General features: G+C 43.9%; 2 protein-coding genes across 4 annotated transcripts; both read left to right on the forward strand.

The window, feature by feature from the left end:
• Window positions 1-1908: 1908 nt before the first annotated feature.
• Window positions 1909-9732, forward strand: erbb3b (erb-b2 receptor tyrosine kinase 3b). 2 transcript variants are annotated; one of them, XM_057041381.1, is made up of 28 exons: window positions 1909-2112; window positions 2894-3048; window positions 3122-3308; window positions 3424-3549; window positions 3626-3688; window positions 3810-3928; window positions 4026-4167; window positions 4256-4369; window positions 4448-4565; window positions 4644-4717; window positions 4815-4905; window positions 4981-5183; window positions 5269-5401; window positions 5472-5565; window positions 5684-5841; window positions 5938-5994; window positions 6311-6452; window positions 6525-6647; window positions 6727-6825; window positions 6918-7103; window positions 7173-7328; window positions 7422-7497; window positions 7594-7740; window positions 7813-7910; window positions 7987-8163; window positions 8247-8318; window positions 8411-8696; window positions 8784-9732. In XM_057041381.1, exons 1-28 carry the CDS (start codon window positions 2040-2042, stop codon window positions 9614-9616), a joined length of 4302 nt encoding a protein of 1433 aa, XP_056897361.1. In that variant the 5' UTR covers window positions 1909-2039; the 3' UTR covers window positions 9617-9732. The 2 variants fall into 2 exon arrangements, with proteins under 2 accessions (XP_056897361.1, XP_056897362.1); XM_057041382.1 differs by having other exon boundaries at window positions 6528-6647.
• An 810-nt stretch (window positions 9733-10542) lies between these two features.
• On the forward strand, window positions 10543-16453 carry pa2g4b (proliferation-associated 2G4, b). Of its 2 annotated transcripts, none has more exons than XM_057041383.1 (16): window positions 10543-10724; window positions 11457-11585; window positions 11667-11772; window positions 11870-11939; window positions 12055-12147; window positions 12280-12343; window positions 12436-12514; window positions 12594-12672; window positions 12773-12906; window positions 13208-13302; window positions 13769-13896; window positions 14053-14106; window positions 14188-15743; window positions 15819-15844; window positions 16051-16073; window positions 16152-16453. In XM_057041383.1, exons 1-13 carry the CDS (start codon window positions 10637-10639, stop codon window positions 14245-14247), a joined length of 1179 nt encoding a protein of 392 aa, XP_056897363.1. In that variant the 5' UTR covers window positions 10543-10636; the 3' UTR covers window positions 14248-15743; window positions 15819-15844; window positions 16051-16073; window positions 16152-16453. The 2 variants fall into 2 exon arrangements, with proteins under 2 accessions (XP_056897363.1, XP_056897364.1); XM_057041384.1 differs by having other exon boundaries at window positions 14188-15721.
• The last annotated feature ends 67 nt before the right edge of the window (window positions 16454-16520 follow it).

The following is a 16520-nucleotide window of genomic DNA, read 5'->3' on the forward strand; positions in this document are numbered from 1 at the left end:
CAGCACACACGCTTTGCTTCCAATAAGAATGTGCTTTCTTGACCTCAAAGGGGCCTTAATACTAAGTAATAATAACAAGTTTTCATGTTAAAATATACAGTTTGGTTTTTTTGACAGTTTCCAGTTACATGGAAAAGGATTTCAAAGCTTTTTCTCTTCGCTATTTAATTGAAAACATCATGTAAGTTTTGCCAAACAAGACTTAAACAGTCCCCTTTCCAAGCTGGACTACCGGACGTGCGCTGGTGGCGACGGGCATGGAAAGAGCAGATCAGACAGGAGGGAAGGACGTGGATCTATGTCAGCGTTCCCTTTTGGTCCTCCTAACTGCTGCCATCAAGAGAGGTTTGGCACAATCAGGTAGTTTCCCTGTGGAATTGCTGCTCTCCGAAGCAGAGTCATTCTGTCTGAGCCAATCGGAGCCCCACGTAGGAGCGCGCGCTACTGTGTCTCCAGGGGTGTGACAGCAGTATGTGGGTCAGGGCTGCTTCGGGGGCCAACAGCCCCCCGGGCCCCCTGCAGGACGGCTACAATAGTAGCCCCAGGGAGGATGCCATAGCTGGGATTCCCACCCGTAACCGGGACACCTTCGCCCAGGGCACAGACACACTGGCAGCAGCCCGACAATCAATTCATCAATCTCCGGGAGGGAGTGGCATCTCCAAAAGGCCACAGCAGGCCCTCCTGAGAGCTCGCTTTTTGGAAGGGACAGGGCCACCAGGGCTGACACCGAGACTGACACCACTGTGACACTATGAAAGCGCCAGACTCTGCGGAAACCATAGAGGCATCAGACCTTTATTAAAACCACTTTTCCCGACCTGACAAAAGGGAAATCCCCCACTACCGCCACCACCTACCCCTCCATGAAATGTGAAAATACATTTTCAAAAAGAGACTTTTTTTCAAGTGTCATAAAAACGGGCAAAATCTGCTGTTTATGTGTCCCAGCTATGACAACACTTTCAATAAATCCACAGCCTCAGCATGTGAACACGTCTCACATCAATCTGCTTGATTAGAAAGTGCGTGGGTCGAAATGTTGCTGAAACGTTAATGTCGCTTCCAAAGTGTCCGAGTTGACCTCGGAGGAATATTGGGACTCTGTTTCCCCCTGCTGGATATTCCGGTCAACGTCACCTTCACAGCGCTAACTATTAATGTGTAACGACTAAAACAAGTCAAAAGGCTTTCTAAGATTCAATGTGTGTTCTCTGACTTCAGTTTTCGACTAATTTTACATTTCCGCATTTCATGAGTAGTGAATTTTAACATAATTATACTACTCCTAATAACCATCATTATCTCATCCCAAACTCGGATTAAGATTAGATCTGTCAGCAGCACTGGCTAATATCATCCATTAGACCGGTCTCTACATTTTTGGGGGAATCTGGTCTGCTCCGAGGACATTTCTCCAAATTAAGCGTGTTCTTGTTTTGGGTTCAGAAGTCACTCGACCGTCTGACAATGCGGCCATTGTAGCGCGCTGCTCCATATGCATCAAAGAAGTGATTAACCAGTTGACAGGGCCACTGGGACAATCATGTCCTTTACTTGGGGGAACAGTGCGGCCACTCACAGCCAACTGGGAGACTACAACAGGAGCTGACAACATAAAACCGAAAATATCTGCACATACAGGAACGTATAGGGTCCGTGTTCAGTCTGGGCATGCGCATTAGATATTGTGAGAACATAATCATGAATGTCTCACTTAAATCAATATGATGGTGTCTTGTTTAGGTGTGTTGTTATGATTTTGATTACAGAACGTGTGCAGATGTTCTCCACACAGCCGCACAGCATGCTGGAAGGTGCACGGACCAGCCTGTGATTGGTCAACACGTCGAGCTGCTGACCAATCACGTCTCTCTCTCTTCCGGAGGGAAAACCCATCACATCAAAATAAACTGCCACTTGTTCGCCACTCTCCTCTACTGCCATTTTCGGGGTCCTTTATTACGCTTTCTCCCTTTTCGCAAAGAGGGCAATTTAAAGTCTTTAGAGATGAAAATAATCGACTAAAGAAACTCACTATGTTTGCGTGGCGGCTCATATTTATGTGCGTGGCTTCGGGGCTGCGAGCAGCATCGTCCCAAACTCAAGAAGGTAGGACAATCTCACTTCATCAAATCGACAAACACTGACTTAGAAAGTGGTTTTAAAAACCACCTTGCCTCTGAGTCTTACATAGAAATTATATCTTCAAGAAAGTGCAGCTTTCTTCATTGTCTGTAGGGTTTTTTTAAATATTATTTTTAGAAAAATCGGGTTTTTGTGTCATTAAAGGGTCCAAAATAGTGAGCTAAATGAGAAAAGGCATATAAAGGTTTCATTCCTCTATTAGTATTCACCTCTGCATATTTCCCAGCTAAATTGAAAATCCATCATTGTTATATGTGCGTAATCTGAAGGTTTAGCATCTAAACCCTCGGCAGATTTGGTTAATCTTTGGGAGATGTGTTTATGCCCTCTTCCATTTCCAGGATGGATCCTTTCACACATGGGCCATTGTCTGTTTGTATGATCTCAGCAACATGTAGCACACACACACACACACACACACACACACACACACACACACACACACACAGCACCACTGTCTGTCACTGCATCACTCTTCAGACACACTGTCCACATTTATAGCTTCATCACAATAAGCCACTTTGTCTAAAGTTCACTTGTAGCCCCCCACAACCTCCAATCTTGTCTGGCCTGGACTGCTCTGTGTTTGAGGGGTTACAGCCTCAACGTTTTGCCCTGTTTTACATCAAAGTATTCAGCAGCACAGAGGATCTGGAGCGTTTAAGCCCGATCTGTATCATCGGCATGCGTCTCATTTCTCTTTGTCAAACCTAATCTATGGACCTAATTGCTCCGTGTGTGTCAGCGGTGTGTCCCGGGACGCAGAACGGACTGAGCTCCACAGGCTCCCAGGAGAATCAGTACAATCTGAATAAAGACCGTTACAAAGGCTGCGAGATCATCATGGGCAACCTGGAGATCACTCAGATTGAGAGCAACTGGGACTTCTCCTTCCTCAAGGTAAAAATGCTGCCACCTTTCATCGGTTGTTAAGTGGACCTGTCCCTTTTAACTGGTTTTATTCCCCCTGCAGACCATTCGTGAGGTGACCGGATATGTCCTCATCGCAATGAATCACTTTCAGGAGATTCCTCTGGGACAACTGCGAGTCATCAGAGGAAACAGCCTTTACGAGAGGCAATTTGCCCTCTCTGTCTTCTTGAACTACCCCAAGGACGGCCCCAGTGGCCTGAACCAGCTCGGTCTCATGAATCTAACGGGTATAGAGGGTGGAGGGGTGTGTTTGGTCCATCACCTGGTCCCTTTTGCGCCTGCTAATTATGAAATACTTAATAAGAAAAGTTTATTTTTATCTCAACACAAATCACTTTACAGAAATTCTCGATGGAGGAGTGCAAATAATCAACAACAAGTACCTGAGATACGGCCCCTGGGTCTACTGGCGGGATATCATCAGGAACAACGATGCTCCCATTGAAATCCAGTGTAATGGAGAGAGGGGTGTGTGTATGAAGATCTAAGTTTGCTGCATATCAAAGTCTGTGTGCTCCCATCTTTTTTACTCGCTCCCTCTCAGGCGTGTGTCACAAGTCCTGTGGAAACTACTGCTGGGGCCCGGGCAAGGACCAGTGTCAGATCTGTGAGTGCCCGGTTTTACCTTTCCTGCTTCCCTCTTCTTCCCAGAATGATTCCATTATCTGACAGTAGAGAGCTAACGCTAACAGCGCCTCTGCTCTTCTCCTTTTGCTTGTCTGTCACAGTGACAAAGACGGTGTGCGCTCCGCAGTGCAACGACCGCTGTTTCGGGACGAGCCCGAGGGACTGCTGTCACATAGAATGTGCGGCAGGATGTAAAGGCCCTCTGGATACTGACTGTTTTGTGGGTGTTCTCTCATTAAATAATCCCTTTTTTAAGGAGATTTGCTGTATGACTAAACACCTGCTGAAAGTAATAATGCGTGTGTTCCTCTCTACAGGCGTGTCGACTTTTCAATGACTCTGGCGCCTGCGTTCCTCAGTGTCCTCAGACTCTGATCTATAACAAGCAGACGTTTCAAATGGAAACTAATCCAAATGCTAAATACCAGTACGGATCCATTTGTGTTTCCCAGTGCCCCAGTGAGTGACCTCTAAATAACCTCTCTGATACAGTAATTCTAGCCACCGCTTTTGGACAGTATGTTTTTCTTTCTTTTCTTCCTTGCAGCTCATTTTGTGGTGGATGGAAGTTCCTGTGTGAGTGTTTGTCCTCCGGACAAGATGGAGGTGGAGCGAGGAAGCCAGAGGCAGTGTGAACTTTGCAGTGGACTCTGCCCAAAAGGTTGAGTAATACAAAAAAGGTGATTTTTTTTTTCTTTGAGTCGTTACGGCTAATGCTGGTGCGTGTCCATCCCTGCAGTGTGTGAAGGCACTGGTGCAGAGCAAAGACAGACCGTGGACTCCAGCAACATTGACAGTTTCATCAACTGCACCAAGATCCAGGGCAGCCTCCACTTCCTGGTCACGGGGATTCTGGGGTAACCGCCTGCCGCTGCCTGGTGAATCTCAGAGAACGCCGCAGTGTGTCTCACGCCGTGCATTTTTATTCCCCACAGAGATGATTTTAAAAAAGTGCCACCTCTGGATGCCAAAAAGCTAGAGGTATTCCGCACTGTCAGGGAGATAACAGGTTTTTACACATCATTCAAGCATTCTATTATGCATTAAATACATTTTTCAATTGAATATACATCCCAATCATCTGCTTTCCTTTGTTTTATTGTCAGATATATTAAACATCCAGTCGTGGCCCAAAGAGCTGAATGATCTGTCTGTTTTTTCAAGTCTCACCACCATTCAAGGAAGGTCTCTGTTCAGGTAAGTTTGCCATGTCGGATCGGCCTCAGTGTGCATGCTGAGAGAAGCTAACACATCTTTCTGTGCCCTTTAAAGGCGATTTTCCCTCATGGTGATGCGCATCCCCACTCTGACCTCACTGGGTCTGCGCTCCCTGCGGGAGATCAGCGATGGCAGCGTGTACATCAGTCAGAACGCCCACCTGTGCTACCACCACACGGTGAACTGGACACAGCTGTTCAGGGGCAGCAGAGTCCGGGCCAACAGCCTCAACAGCAACAGGCCAATGGCAGAATGTGGTGCGCGTAATAAATAAGAGACTGACAAAAACTCCAGCCGATTTGGGTGTTGCTGTGATTCTTCATCGCATTGTTGGGTGTCCAGTTGCAGACGGCCGCGTGTGTGACCCGCTGTGTTCGGACTCTGGCTGTTGGGGCCCTGGGCCTGATCAGTGTCTCTCCTGTAGGAACTACAGTCGCCATGGCACGTGTGTTGCCGGTTGTCATTTTAACTCTGGGTCAGTAAGTCTGAGTAAGTCAGTAAGTGTTGTATTTGTTTTGGATAAATAAGCATATTTTTGTTCCCAGAATTCCAAGGGAATTTGCAGGACTTAATGGCGAATGTGTTGCCTGCCATCCAGAATGTAAGCCTCAGACTGGGAAAGCCAGCTGTACTGGACCGGTAATTGTCATCGTACTCAATTCAACAATTATTTGAAGAATAGATTAAAAGCAGCACAAATGTTGGATATCATGTTCCCATTTCATCCTCCATTTCATTGCGTTTCTCTCCATCATAGGGTGCAGATGAGTGTATGGCATGCACCAAGTTTCGAGATGGCCCCTACTGCATGTCGTCTTGTCCCGCTGGGGTCAATGATGGCGAGAAGGGGCTGATCTTTAAATTCCCCAACAGGGAGGGTCACTGTGAGCCATGCCACCAAAACTGCATGCAGGGGTGAGACTGGGTGTGAACTCTGAGTGTGAATCATATGAAACAAACATTTATTAATCGTGTAGTTGATGATTACATTTCTGCATTTCTGTGTCACAGATGTTCAGGCCCTGGGTTAAATGACTGTTTGGAGGCAGCGAGGTTGACCATTAGTAGGTGAGTCTGCCCCCTGCTGGCGAATATTACACATTACACTACTTGATTTGATCTCAGCACATACTGTAACTCGATAAAGTCACAGCTGTGCACCTAAAACCTTTCTGTTAATGGCTATCACTGCAGCTAAACGTGTATCTATCGTTGTAGCACTGTAATATAAAAAAATCATAGAGAAAAAAATGTGATTTCCAGCAATAACAGTTAATATCTGAGTGCTACAAATATTAACACATGTCAGCACATCTTAAAACTGTTGTGATTGTCAGATTTCTGTATGTTTTTCTAAATGTGATGCTAATATCTGTCTCTGCAGTGGTCAGATTACAGGTATAGCTTTAGGGGTCCCCGCTGGCTTGATTTTCTGCTTGGTGTTATTTTTTCTGGGCATGCTGTACCATCGTGGTCTAGCCATTCGCCGCAAGAGAGCCATGAGGAGGTATCTGGAGAGTGGAGAGGTGAGGCCTTGGACAAAACCTGCCTCAAGAGTTACTCCTGCTTTGCTTTTCATCTGGGAAATGTATAATTAGCAGAGCTTTGAGCCACTGGGGCCTGGAGAGAAAGGAACCAAAGTTCACGCCCGCATATTGAAGCCCTCAGACTTGAGGAAAATCAAACCCCTGGGCTCAGGAGTTTTTGGTACAGTCAGCAAGGTATTTATTAAATGTTCTTTTAGAGATCCCTGTCATCTAATGTAAATAGTTTGTATGGTTACAATTTTGTCTATTTAAGGGGTTTTGGATACCAGAGGGAGAAACCGTGAAGATCCCTGTGGCCATTAAGACTATCCAGGACAGCTCAGGTCGACAGACCTTCACTGAGATCACTGATGTAGGAATCAGAACTTGGAACATCTTGAAAACAGCAAATGAAAATGTCTGTTTGCAGATATAAAATGAGGCGTTTAATATTTCTCCGCATAGCATTTGCTGTCCATGGGCAGTCTGGACCACCCATACATTGTTAGACTGCTGGGGATATGTCCAGGTACCTGTCTGCAACTGGTGACGCAGCTCAGTTCACATGGTTCCTTATTGGAACACATCAGACAGCACAAGACCAGCCTGGACCCCCAGCGTCTGCTCAACTGGTGCGTCCAGATCGCCAAAGTGAGTACAGCTAGAAATTAGACTTAGAGAGCCTCTAGACAAACGCATGAGGGTACGTTTGTGTTTAAGGGCATGTACTACCTGGAGGAGCACCGCGTGGTCCACAAGAACCTGGCTGCTCGCAACATCCTGCTGAAGAATGACTACCAGGTCCAGATCTCCGACTACGGCATGGGGGACCTCCTTTATCCAGATGACAAGAAATACGTCTACAGTGAAACGAAGGTCGCGATTGCGTATTCACTGTGAGGTGCAGACTCTTTTGGAGTACATGGAACACATTTACATGATTTATCTATCCCTTACCTCTTCTCCTAGACACCCATAAAATGGATGGCGCTTGAAAGCATTTTATTTCGAAGATACACCCATCAAAGTGATGTTTGGAGTTATGGTGAGGGGTGTGTGTGTGTGTGTGTGTGTGTGTGTGTGTGTGTGTGTGTAGCCAGAAGTGCCTGCTTTAAAGCTGTTGTAAATTTCTTCTGGACAGGAGTGACGGTGTGGGAGATGATGTCATTTGGGGCAGAGCCATATGCATCCGTGCAGCCTCAAGAGGTACCGAGTCTGCTGGAGAAGGGCGAGAGACTCTCACAACCTGCCATCTGTACCATAGATGTATACATGGTTATGGTTAAATGTGAGTGGAGCTGCACCTGCCAAACCAACCACACATAAATAGAATAAATGAAGAATTTATCGTCTGTTTTAGGCTGGATGATCGATGAAAACATCAGGCCAACTTTTAAAGAGCTAGCCAGTGACTTTACTCGTATGGCAAGAGACCCGCCGAGATATCTGGTGATCAGGGTGAGACTAGTGACATCACTTATTCCACCGTATATCTGCAGAGCGAGACCTTCACTCTCCTCCTGGTGTTCTGCAGATGGAAGGAGAGGACTCGGGGATGGGAGAGTTCCTCCGAAGGGGATCAGAGCGAGGTCTTCTGGAGGCAGACTTGGAGGAGGATGAAGAGGAGGGACTGGGGGACCGATTTGCTACTCCTTCCCTCCAACCCTCTCCATCCTGGAGCACGTCTCCATCTCAAATTAATTCCTACATGGTAATGACTCAGCTCCGATACGATTTGTAGTCATCTACACACAATCAGAGACAAGGGGGCAGTATTTCTTCCCTGCTTTTCAGAGTGCTGTCTCTCAGGGCGGACATATTGGATACCTGCCGATGTCCCCTAGTCCAGTGGACACTATACGCCAGGTGTGACTCATTCATCTCAAGAAATCCAATTGGCACATTCATCCACATATAGCGACTAGCTTTATCAATATTGTTATTTTTCGCTCTTTCAGCTGTGGTATCAGAGGTCTCGTCTGAGCTCAGTGAGGACGCTCCCGGACAGGTCAGCGTTCAGGAGGAGCAGCAGAGAGGCGGAGCTGTGTGAAGATGGAGCACAGTGCGCTGGCATTTTCAGGGTCAGGTTTGGCTCAGAAAGGGGGAATCCTCAAGGTGGCCAGCAGAGGAAACTCTCCACAGCATCAAGTCCTTCATCGTTTAAGCCGTGGGCAGCAGATGAGGAGGATGAAGTGGATCCGTTCGGTTATGTTCTGGCTGGGTCACCCATCACTCCAGAGAGAGGTATCAGCTCAAAGATTCATGAAAATGAGTGTTTAATCGTATTGACTATGAATTATTCACTGTTAATGTATCTGATCTTCTACTCAGTCTGTAGAGGCTTACAAAGAAGCTCAAGACTCAAGAACAATTTGTCTCCAATGGCGTTGAAAGACTCACAGGAGTATGAAATCATGAGACAAGAGTCTGGTGCTTGTTCAGACACTGACGATGCCTCCATAATTTCTCACAATACATCACCTTTACCCAGTCCAAGCATCTTGGCACCATTACCTGCATACAGCACAGAAATTGTGGGGTCAGATGTTACAAATACAGAAGACAAAGATGGGCAAAAAGATTCCACACATCAGCTGACCAGCCCATCTGGGAATGAAACAAAGGCTGTTGATGAGCAAGGAGAGGAGGCACAAGTGAAATGCAGGTATGAATACATGGACATCAGTCGCTCCTACTCTACAGAAGAAGACAATCCAGCAAAGAAGTCTGATGCAGCGTGTGCAGGGGGGACTATGGACATCGATCATACAATGGCTGTGTTGACAGAAGAGCACAAGGAGGTAGATGAAGAAGACAAATGCACAGATAAAGAACATCCACTTCAGGTGAACGTAAGTAGTGTGTCAGTAGATGAGCCAGATGTGCCCCAAGTTGGAGATGAAAACGATGAAAACGGAGATGAGTACGAGGAAATGACTATACAGCGTGTGGTTCCCATCCAATGGGAGCAGGCGGATTATCAGAACCTCCCGGTGAAAGGAAGGACCTGTCCCGAAGATGCAGGCAGCGGTAGGTGTGGAGGCATCGGGGAATACATTAAGGTCTGCGCTGGCATGGGAGAACCTGGAGGTAACACGTCATTTGACAACCCAGACTACTGGCACAGTAGACTGTTCCTCCAGCCAGATGCTGTACGCACCTAACACCAGAGACTGGGGCAGAACCATGGCCCCAGTGGCACTTAGTACATTTCTAAATTTTTTCCAACAATTCTCTGCTGTATCCCTTAATTTCTAATAAAAAAAAAATTGCGACTCTGGATCTCATGTTATCGTCATATAACTGTAATTGTTTATATAAAGAAAAAACAAGGTATAAAACCTCAAAGAAAGGGTAAACCTAAACATTATTTGATGTTTTATTAAGAATAAGGTGAGTAACATCAGAAATTAAGTCAATACGTTTTATTGTTGTAACCATTCACTGATTCGATGAGCATATCTCATTAATTCAGAATATTTTAAACAGTTATAACAACTTAAATAAACAACTAGTGGTTATGCAAACCATTTTTTACATTTATTTTAGAATATATGCAGGTATAGTTTGTGAATGTATGCTATGTGAAGTGTCATTGTTATTACTCTGTCATGATAGAAATTAAACAAAAATTAAAAATGGAAATATGGTCAATTAATTTTATTTTTTTTCAAAATGTAGAAAATAATCCTAAAAATGCAACACACTACGCCCTCAACCTGGTTAGCACATACAATTAAAGTTACTTTTTTCTTTCTTTCGTTAAAAAAATTTAACTTGTACATAATCTTTTATCGTAGCGCGAGGCAGAGCGCGCGGTTTAGTCCAAGGTGGACAGAGATATCACAGACTCGAGAGGAATCCATCAATACTTCCGTTTTAGTTTAACAGTGGCATCAATAAACCTTGAAAAGGGAAAACTTTAAATACGTGATAACTATTTGTTTCGAATTTAAGTGTAAATGTCCGTTTTGCTGATGGTTAGGATTTCAATCTCACAATCTAATTTGACCAGCATTTTTGAAAATATAACCAAACAAACCCCGAGTGAAACAGGGCGAGGCCGATTGCTATCTTGACTCCAGAGTGACGAAGCTAGCGCGCCGGTGCAGAGAACAGCGTGGTCGATCCTGTGTAGCGCCGGGCAAAAAAAGCTACTTTGAGTTTGCGGATTCACTGCCAAAATGTCTGGAGATGACGAGACGCAGGAGCAGACCATCGCCGATGACCTGGTGGTCACCAAATTTAAGATGGGGGCCGATATTGCCAACCGTAAGTTAAAAGTCGGCGCGGCGCTTCAGCGCTCTGTCTAAAAGAGTCACGGTTCGTCTGTTAGCTAGCCCTGTCATTTAGCATTCGTCATACTCAAGCAGTGACCGTGCCATGTGCCACAATGGTACTGGTGACGGATCAAATAAAAAGGCAGATCTTGGATATAATAAATCCCTAACAAACTCGTCTGTTCAACAGGACTTTATAATGGCAAACAAAGAATAAATATCATATTTCTTTTTTATCTTCTTGAAGGGCTGGGGAGCTAACTGTCTGAGCTGGTAGCAGTTTCTTGCTAGCAAGCTAGCCTCAACCCATAAGAGATGACAATGCAAAAGTGAATACATTAGTGAGTTCCATACCTTGCAACATTAAAAGTCGCAGTTGGTAAATATAGAAATAAATTTCTTATCTGCGCCGAAGACTACTTTTGAGTCGTGTCATTTCTTGGAAAGATCGACTACTCAACTCCGTTAGGTCAAACATACGGTGATCATTGCAATAGTAGTGAATGATATGAAAAAGAGGAAAAGTAGCATACGGTTTAAAAATGATTTTTCCCAACTCAATGCAAGTTGTAAATTAAGTTTACACAAGTCTCACATGTAGAAGGCCTTACTCTCACAATATTACTCATTTATGTGCGTGGTTCCAATACATTAGAATGGAGTGACAAGGAAAACCAACAACCTTCATAGACCCTTGGAACTATTTCAATTTCCTCTCCCGCAGGTGCCCTGAAGATGGTAGTGGAGGCAGCTGTGGCAGGGACCTCCGTGCTCAGCCTGTGCGAGAAGGGAGATACTTACATCATGGAAGAAATTGGGAAAATCTTCAAGAAGGAAAAAGAAATGAAGAAAGGTTGGTAACTGTCTGCATTTCCTGCGGCACGTCGTTATTCCTGCTTCTTCACCCTCCTCATTCACTGTCTATCTTTTGCAGGAATTGCTTTTCCAACTTGTGTGTCTGTGAACAACTGCGTGTGCCATTTTTCCCCTGTGAAGAGTGACCCCAATGTCATTCTGAAAGATGGGGATCTTGTCAAAATGTAAGTTGCAAAATTGGTATCTATATTCTATTCTTTTATTTTCACGCAGATGTTCCTGCATAACACTTGTTTCTGTTTTGTTTCACCCCCCCAACAGTGATCTGGGCGTTCATGTTGATGGTTTCATCTCAAATGTGGCTCACAGTTTAATTGTTGGAGTGACCAAGGTTAGTCCCAAATCATATGTGCATCAACCTACATTCATTTATTCAGGAGTTTCATCATTTCAATGCAGTTTATGGTTTATGGAATCATTAACAATTTACAAATGATTGAATTTAGGACAACCCTCAGACTGGCAGGAAGGCTGACCTGATGATGGCAGCTCACCTCTGTGCTGAAGCTGCTCTTCGCCTTGTGAAACCAGGGAACCAGGTGACTAGTACACGGTTGTAATGGAGCAAAGAAGAGTTCACTAGTGCTCAAACTGCCTGATAAAGACACCATATGTTTGACTGTCAGTACCACTGTGCAGAACTCATCCGATAACCCTGCTGTCCTTATTAGAACACACAGGTGACAGAAGCCTGGAACAAGATTGCAAAGTCTTTCAAATGTGCCCCTATTGAGGGTGAGGACATCTGAACAGTTTGCGCTTCTGCATGCCAGTAGTTTATATTTAAACAATGGGGAATAAATGTGGGACTGTTGCCATGGTTGCAGGCATGCTGTCCCATCAGCTCAAGCAACATGTCATCGATGGAGAGAAAACCATCATCCAGAATCCAACAGACCAGCAGAAGTAGGTTCACCTTTGTGCATTTTCTTTAAGTCTGATCAGACTTGATCAGTGCATCATTTCTGTCTTCACGGTTTTGCAGAAAGGACCATGAGAAGGCTGAGTTTGAGGTGCATGAGGTTTATGCGGTGGATGTGCTGATCAGTACTGGAGAAGGGAAGGTGAGAGGGAGCATTGAGCTAGACTTTAATGCTTGTATTGAAACTGTAGCACTAGGGTGTGGTGTTTCTTGACAAATGTTTATTATTTTTTTAAATTCAGGCGAAGGACGGGGGTCAGAGGACCACTGTTTACAAAAGAGACCCCAACAAGGTGTACGGCTTAAAGATGAAGTCATCCCGCATGTTGTTCAGCGACATCGAGAGGCGCTTCGATACGATGCCTTTCACTCTGAGGTTACTTTTTTCCCCCTCCCCCAGTATTTTTAATGTTACGTGAGACAATTTCAATGCTCCTGTATATATTTTATGAGGACAATGATCACAGCAGAAAAATGATCATATGACCATTTGAACCTTATAAACCTGTTGTTGGCTTGAACATGTGAGATCTGTGCTAGTACCAGTGTTTCCTTTTGCCATTGTTCCACAGAAGAAATAGTTTTTGTTGTTAGACCATAAAGTGACCACATCTGCACAGTGTATGCATGTGACCAACAACCACATGGTTGTGGCTCTAACTTTTTTGTTTGCTCAGAGCATTTGAGGAAGAGAGCAAAGCCAGGTTGGGGTTGGTGGAGTGTGCCAAACATGAGCTTCTGCAGCCGTTCACGGTGCTGTACGAGAAAGAAGGTGACCAACCTCTCTGTCACACACACACACACACACACACACCCTTGCACTTCTACTGTCTCCTGTGATAGAAGCAATAAATTCCCGAGCTCCTAACATCACACCCAAACTGTTCCCCTAACCTGAACCAATTCTACACTTAACTTTAAAACCTTCCTTTGAAATCATTTAGTCCTCAATATAGTATGCACAAGAACAGTTGGTGCAAATCCTTTATTCTTACAGGTCTTACTGATCTTTGAACATTGACTTTCTGCAGTCTAGACCAATCACTGTGATCAGCTGTCTGTACAATTGGCTGCAACTCTAAGTTGAAGATGATGTGAGCCAATTAACATCTGCCATTAGTATCCACTAAGTTTTATCGACAGGCACTGAAACACCTTGCGAACAAGTCATCAAACCTGTCTTTATTCACTGAAATGTGAAAACCTTGCAGAAATAATATCTTCTGTTGTCTCTCCAGGAGAATTTGTCGCCCAGTTTAAGTTCACTGTGCTCCTGATGGCTAATGGACCTCTGCGAATCACAAACAGCCTCTTTGATCCGGACTTGTACAAGTCCGAATACAAAGTGGAGGACCCAGAGCTGAAGGTGAAATATCTCTGATTAATGAAATATTTCATCCACTTCCTGAAAATAAAGTACTAGTGTAATGGGACCAATGTAGCGGGCGCTTTGCTGACTTTGCTTTTCTAGAGCCATTATGTCTTGCTCTGATGTTAATAAGTCTTTATCCCCCTTTTGAAGAACTTGCTTCAAAGCTCAGCCAGTCGTAAGACTCAGAAGAAGAAGAAAAAGAAGGTGAGTCATTGGGCTGTGGGATTAACGGGAATGAATGCTGCTCGGAACTTATTCCACTCATCGGTTTTTAATTTTTTTTAGGCCTCAAAAAATGCTGAGAGTGCCACAGGACAGGCAATGGAGACTGAAGCTGCCGAATAGATTTCCTTCTACAAGTTATACGATGACTCAAACAACAGACGTCACCAGTCCTACTCTCCCAGCTATCTAAGGCACCTGCAGCCATCGCTGCTGTGAATACCTCCGATTCTTTATAGATGTCAGTCTGGGATGATGATGCTGCTCCAAAATTGTCCTTCCACCTTGACAGTAACACGCATACCCCAAATATTTCTCACTGGCCATGAAATACACTTGGAGTGGACCAAATTCTGTAAATGAACAGGATATTTGGTGCCAACAATGACTGGCACGTTTTACCAATTAACTTACTCTGAGTCTTCACTTTTCTCCATGGTAACTGTAGTTAAAACAGAAAGGAAAATAAAATAAATTTCCCAGAGCAGCCAAGGATTTTGGATGTACAATATTGTGTGGCATTATGTTTCTTTGAGGTCATAAGCATACAGCCTTTTTGAAATGTTTTTAACTAAACACCCGAGCAGAAATGTGCAACAAGATGTCACCATTCACAGAAGCATGACATTAATCAGTGTAACTACTACTGCTTTGGTCCACCTACTGCAGGTTACTCTGCTAATCTTTTCTAAACCTGACATTTTGAGGCCTGCTTGGTTTTTCTTTTTCTCAGATTGTGATAGTCTAACCTGCCAAGGCTTCAGCGTTCAGTTTTTACAGCGCCACTGCTGGGTCTGATGGTCTGTGTTTACATGAAGTCCATACCTGTTAAACATGGATGCTTTTGTAAAACAAATCCCAGTTTCAGAGACTATTTTTGGAAACATTAAAAAGCCACCTGACATCATTCATGGAGTTGTGTTTTAGAGACTATTTTATTCAGCATCACCAAGTTGAGAAGCTTGATTTACTCTCAAAAAGATATGGGTTAATCTATAAAGATATGACAGTTTTTGTTTAAAAAAAAAAACAATTATTTTCTTACATCCTGTAGGTTTCTTTATGATCAGTCCCTATCTTTGATCTTTAAAGCTAAAAGGCCATTATAATTTCCTGAAAAATTAGTTAAAATCCGCTCATACGTTTTTCGGGTTACAGTATTTATTCGCAAATCAACGCCAGCTGTCACATAACTTGTCTGGAAGGTAAGATGTCGTACCTATCGGAGCTTTTTCATTTTACTTCATCTATATCTGAAACGAGCACTTTTGGCACAAATCTCAACATAGTTTTAAGTAACCGTAAATTAATGATATAAATCGACGTGTTAACGGTCACCGCTTATTGCTCCATATTAAAACCCTACCTAAAAAAGGTGCATTTCTAAATACTTTTAAAAACAAAATGCACAAAACAATAGCAGTTAAAGCATAAAACAAGACCCAGGTCGTTTTGCGTTGTTGTAAACAGCTTTAATTTATAATGATTTAAAAACGGACATTAAAGTCGTGGTCCACTAAAAGTGACGTAGACACACAACGTCACTTATCGTCGCAATAATTTGACGTTCTTTGTAGCGTCGGTTCCTTAGCTGTCGGTACGTGAAGCCTTGTTTGCTGGTATGAAAATCCAAGTTAATCTTGTTCTTTTGACACCATCGAATTAAAATGTTCATTGTCTCCTTCTCTTTACAGCCCCCCCTTTCAACATGAGAGCCAAGGTTTGTTTATTAATGTGTATAGCCAGCAAATAATCGTGTTTTCTGTTGATGCCAAAACATGCTAGCTACAAGTTTGACCAGGTCAAGTCAGTTTTACGTTTATGCTAATTTATATATTTAGGTATTTTCTCTAGTTATCAGATAATGCCTAAGATTTCCTGAGAAATGAATACATTGTAATCTCGATTAACGAACTTGTCTTGCAGTGGCGAAAGAAGCGCATGCGCAGGTAAGAGCTTCACATGCTGCAGCGTAAAGTCAAGTCAATTTTGGCGATTACTTCAGTTAAAACCCTTCCTTTCGATAGGCTGAAGCGAAAAAGGAGAAAGATGAGGCAGAGGTCCAAGTAAACTGCTCCCTCCGCCATGGCTGTGCCGAACACATTCTGTTGGAGGCCCAGGACTTCCCCGTGTCAAAGTCTGATGTCGGTGGTGTCCACATGGACCTGAGACAGCGTCTCTGCAGCAGCTGGCTGTTGGACAGCTGGTTCAAGCCCTGCTGGAAGACAGGCTTTTCCCAAGGGATTTTGTTGAATCTTTGTTTCAATTCCCTTAACTTTTGTCATTTGTTGGTGTTTATACTGTGATTAAAGGTTTTGGTTTAAAATCACGTTTTCATGAAGTCGTTTTCATTGCAGAATCAGGGAACCAACCACGTCTCGTGGTTTTTTAATCTT

The sequence above is a fragment of the Takifugu flavidus genome, chromosome 8 (genome assembly GCF_003711565.1).
Source record: "Takifugu flavidus isolate HTHZ2018 chromosome 8, ASM371156v2, whole genome shotgun sequence".
In the NCBI taxonomy this organism is placed as follows: domain Eukaryota; kingdom Metazoa; phylum Chordata; class Actinopteri; order Tetraodontiformes; family Tetraodontidae; genus Takifugu; species Takifugu flavidus.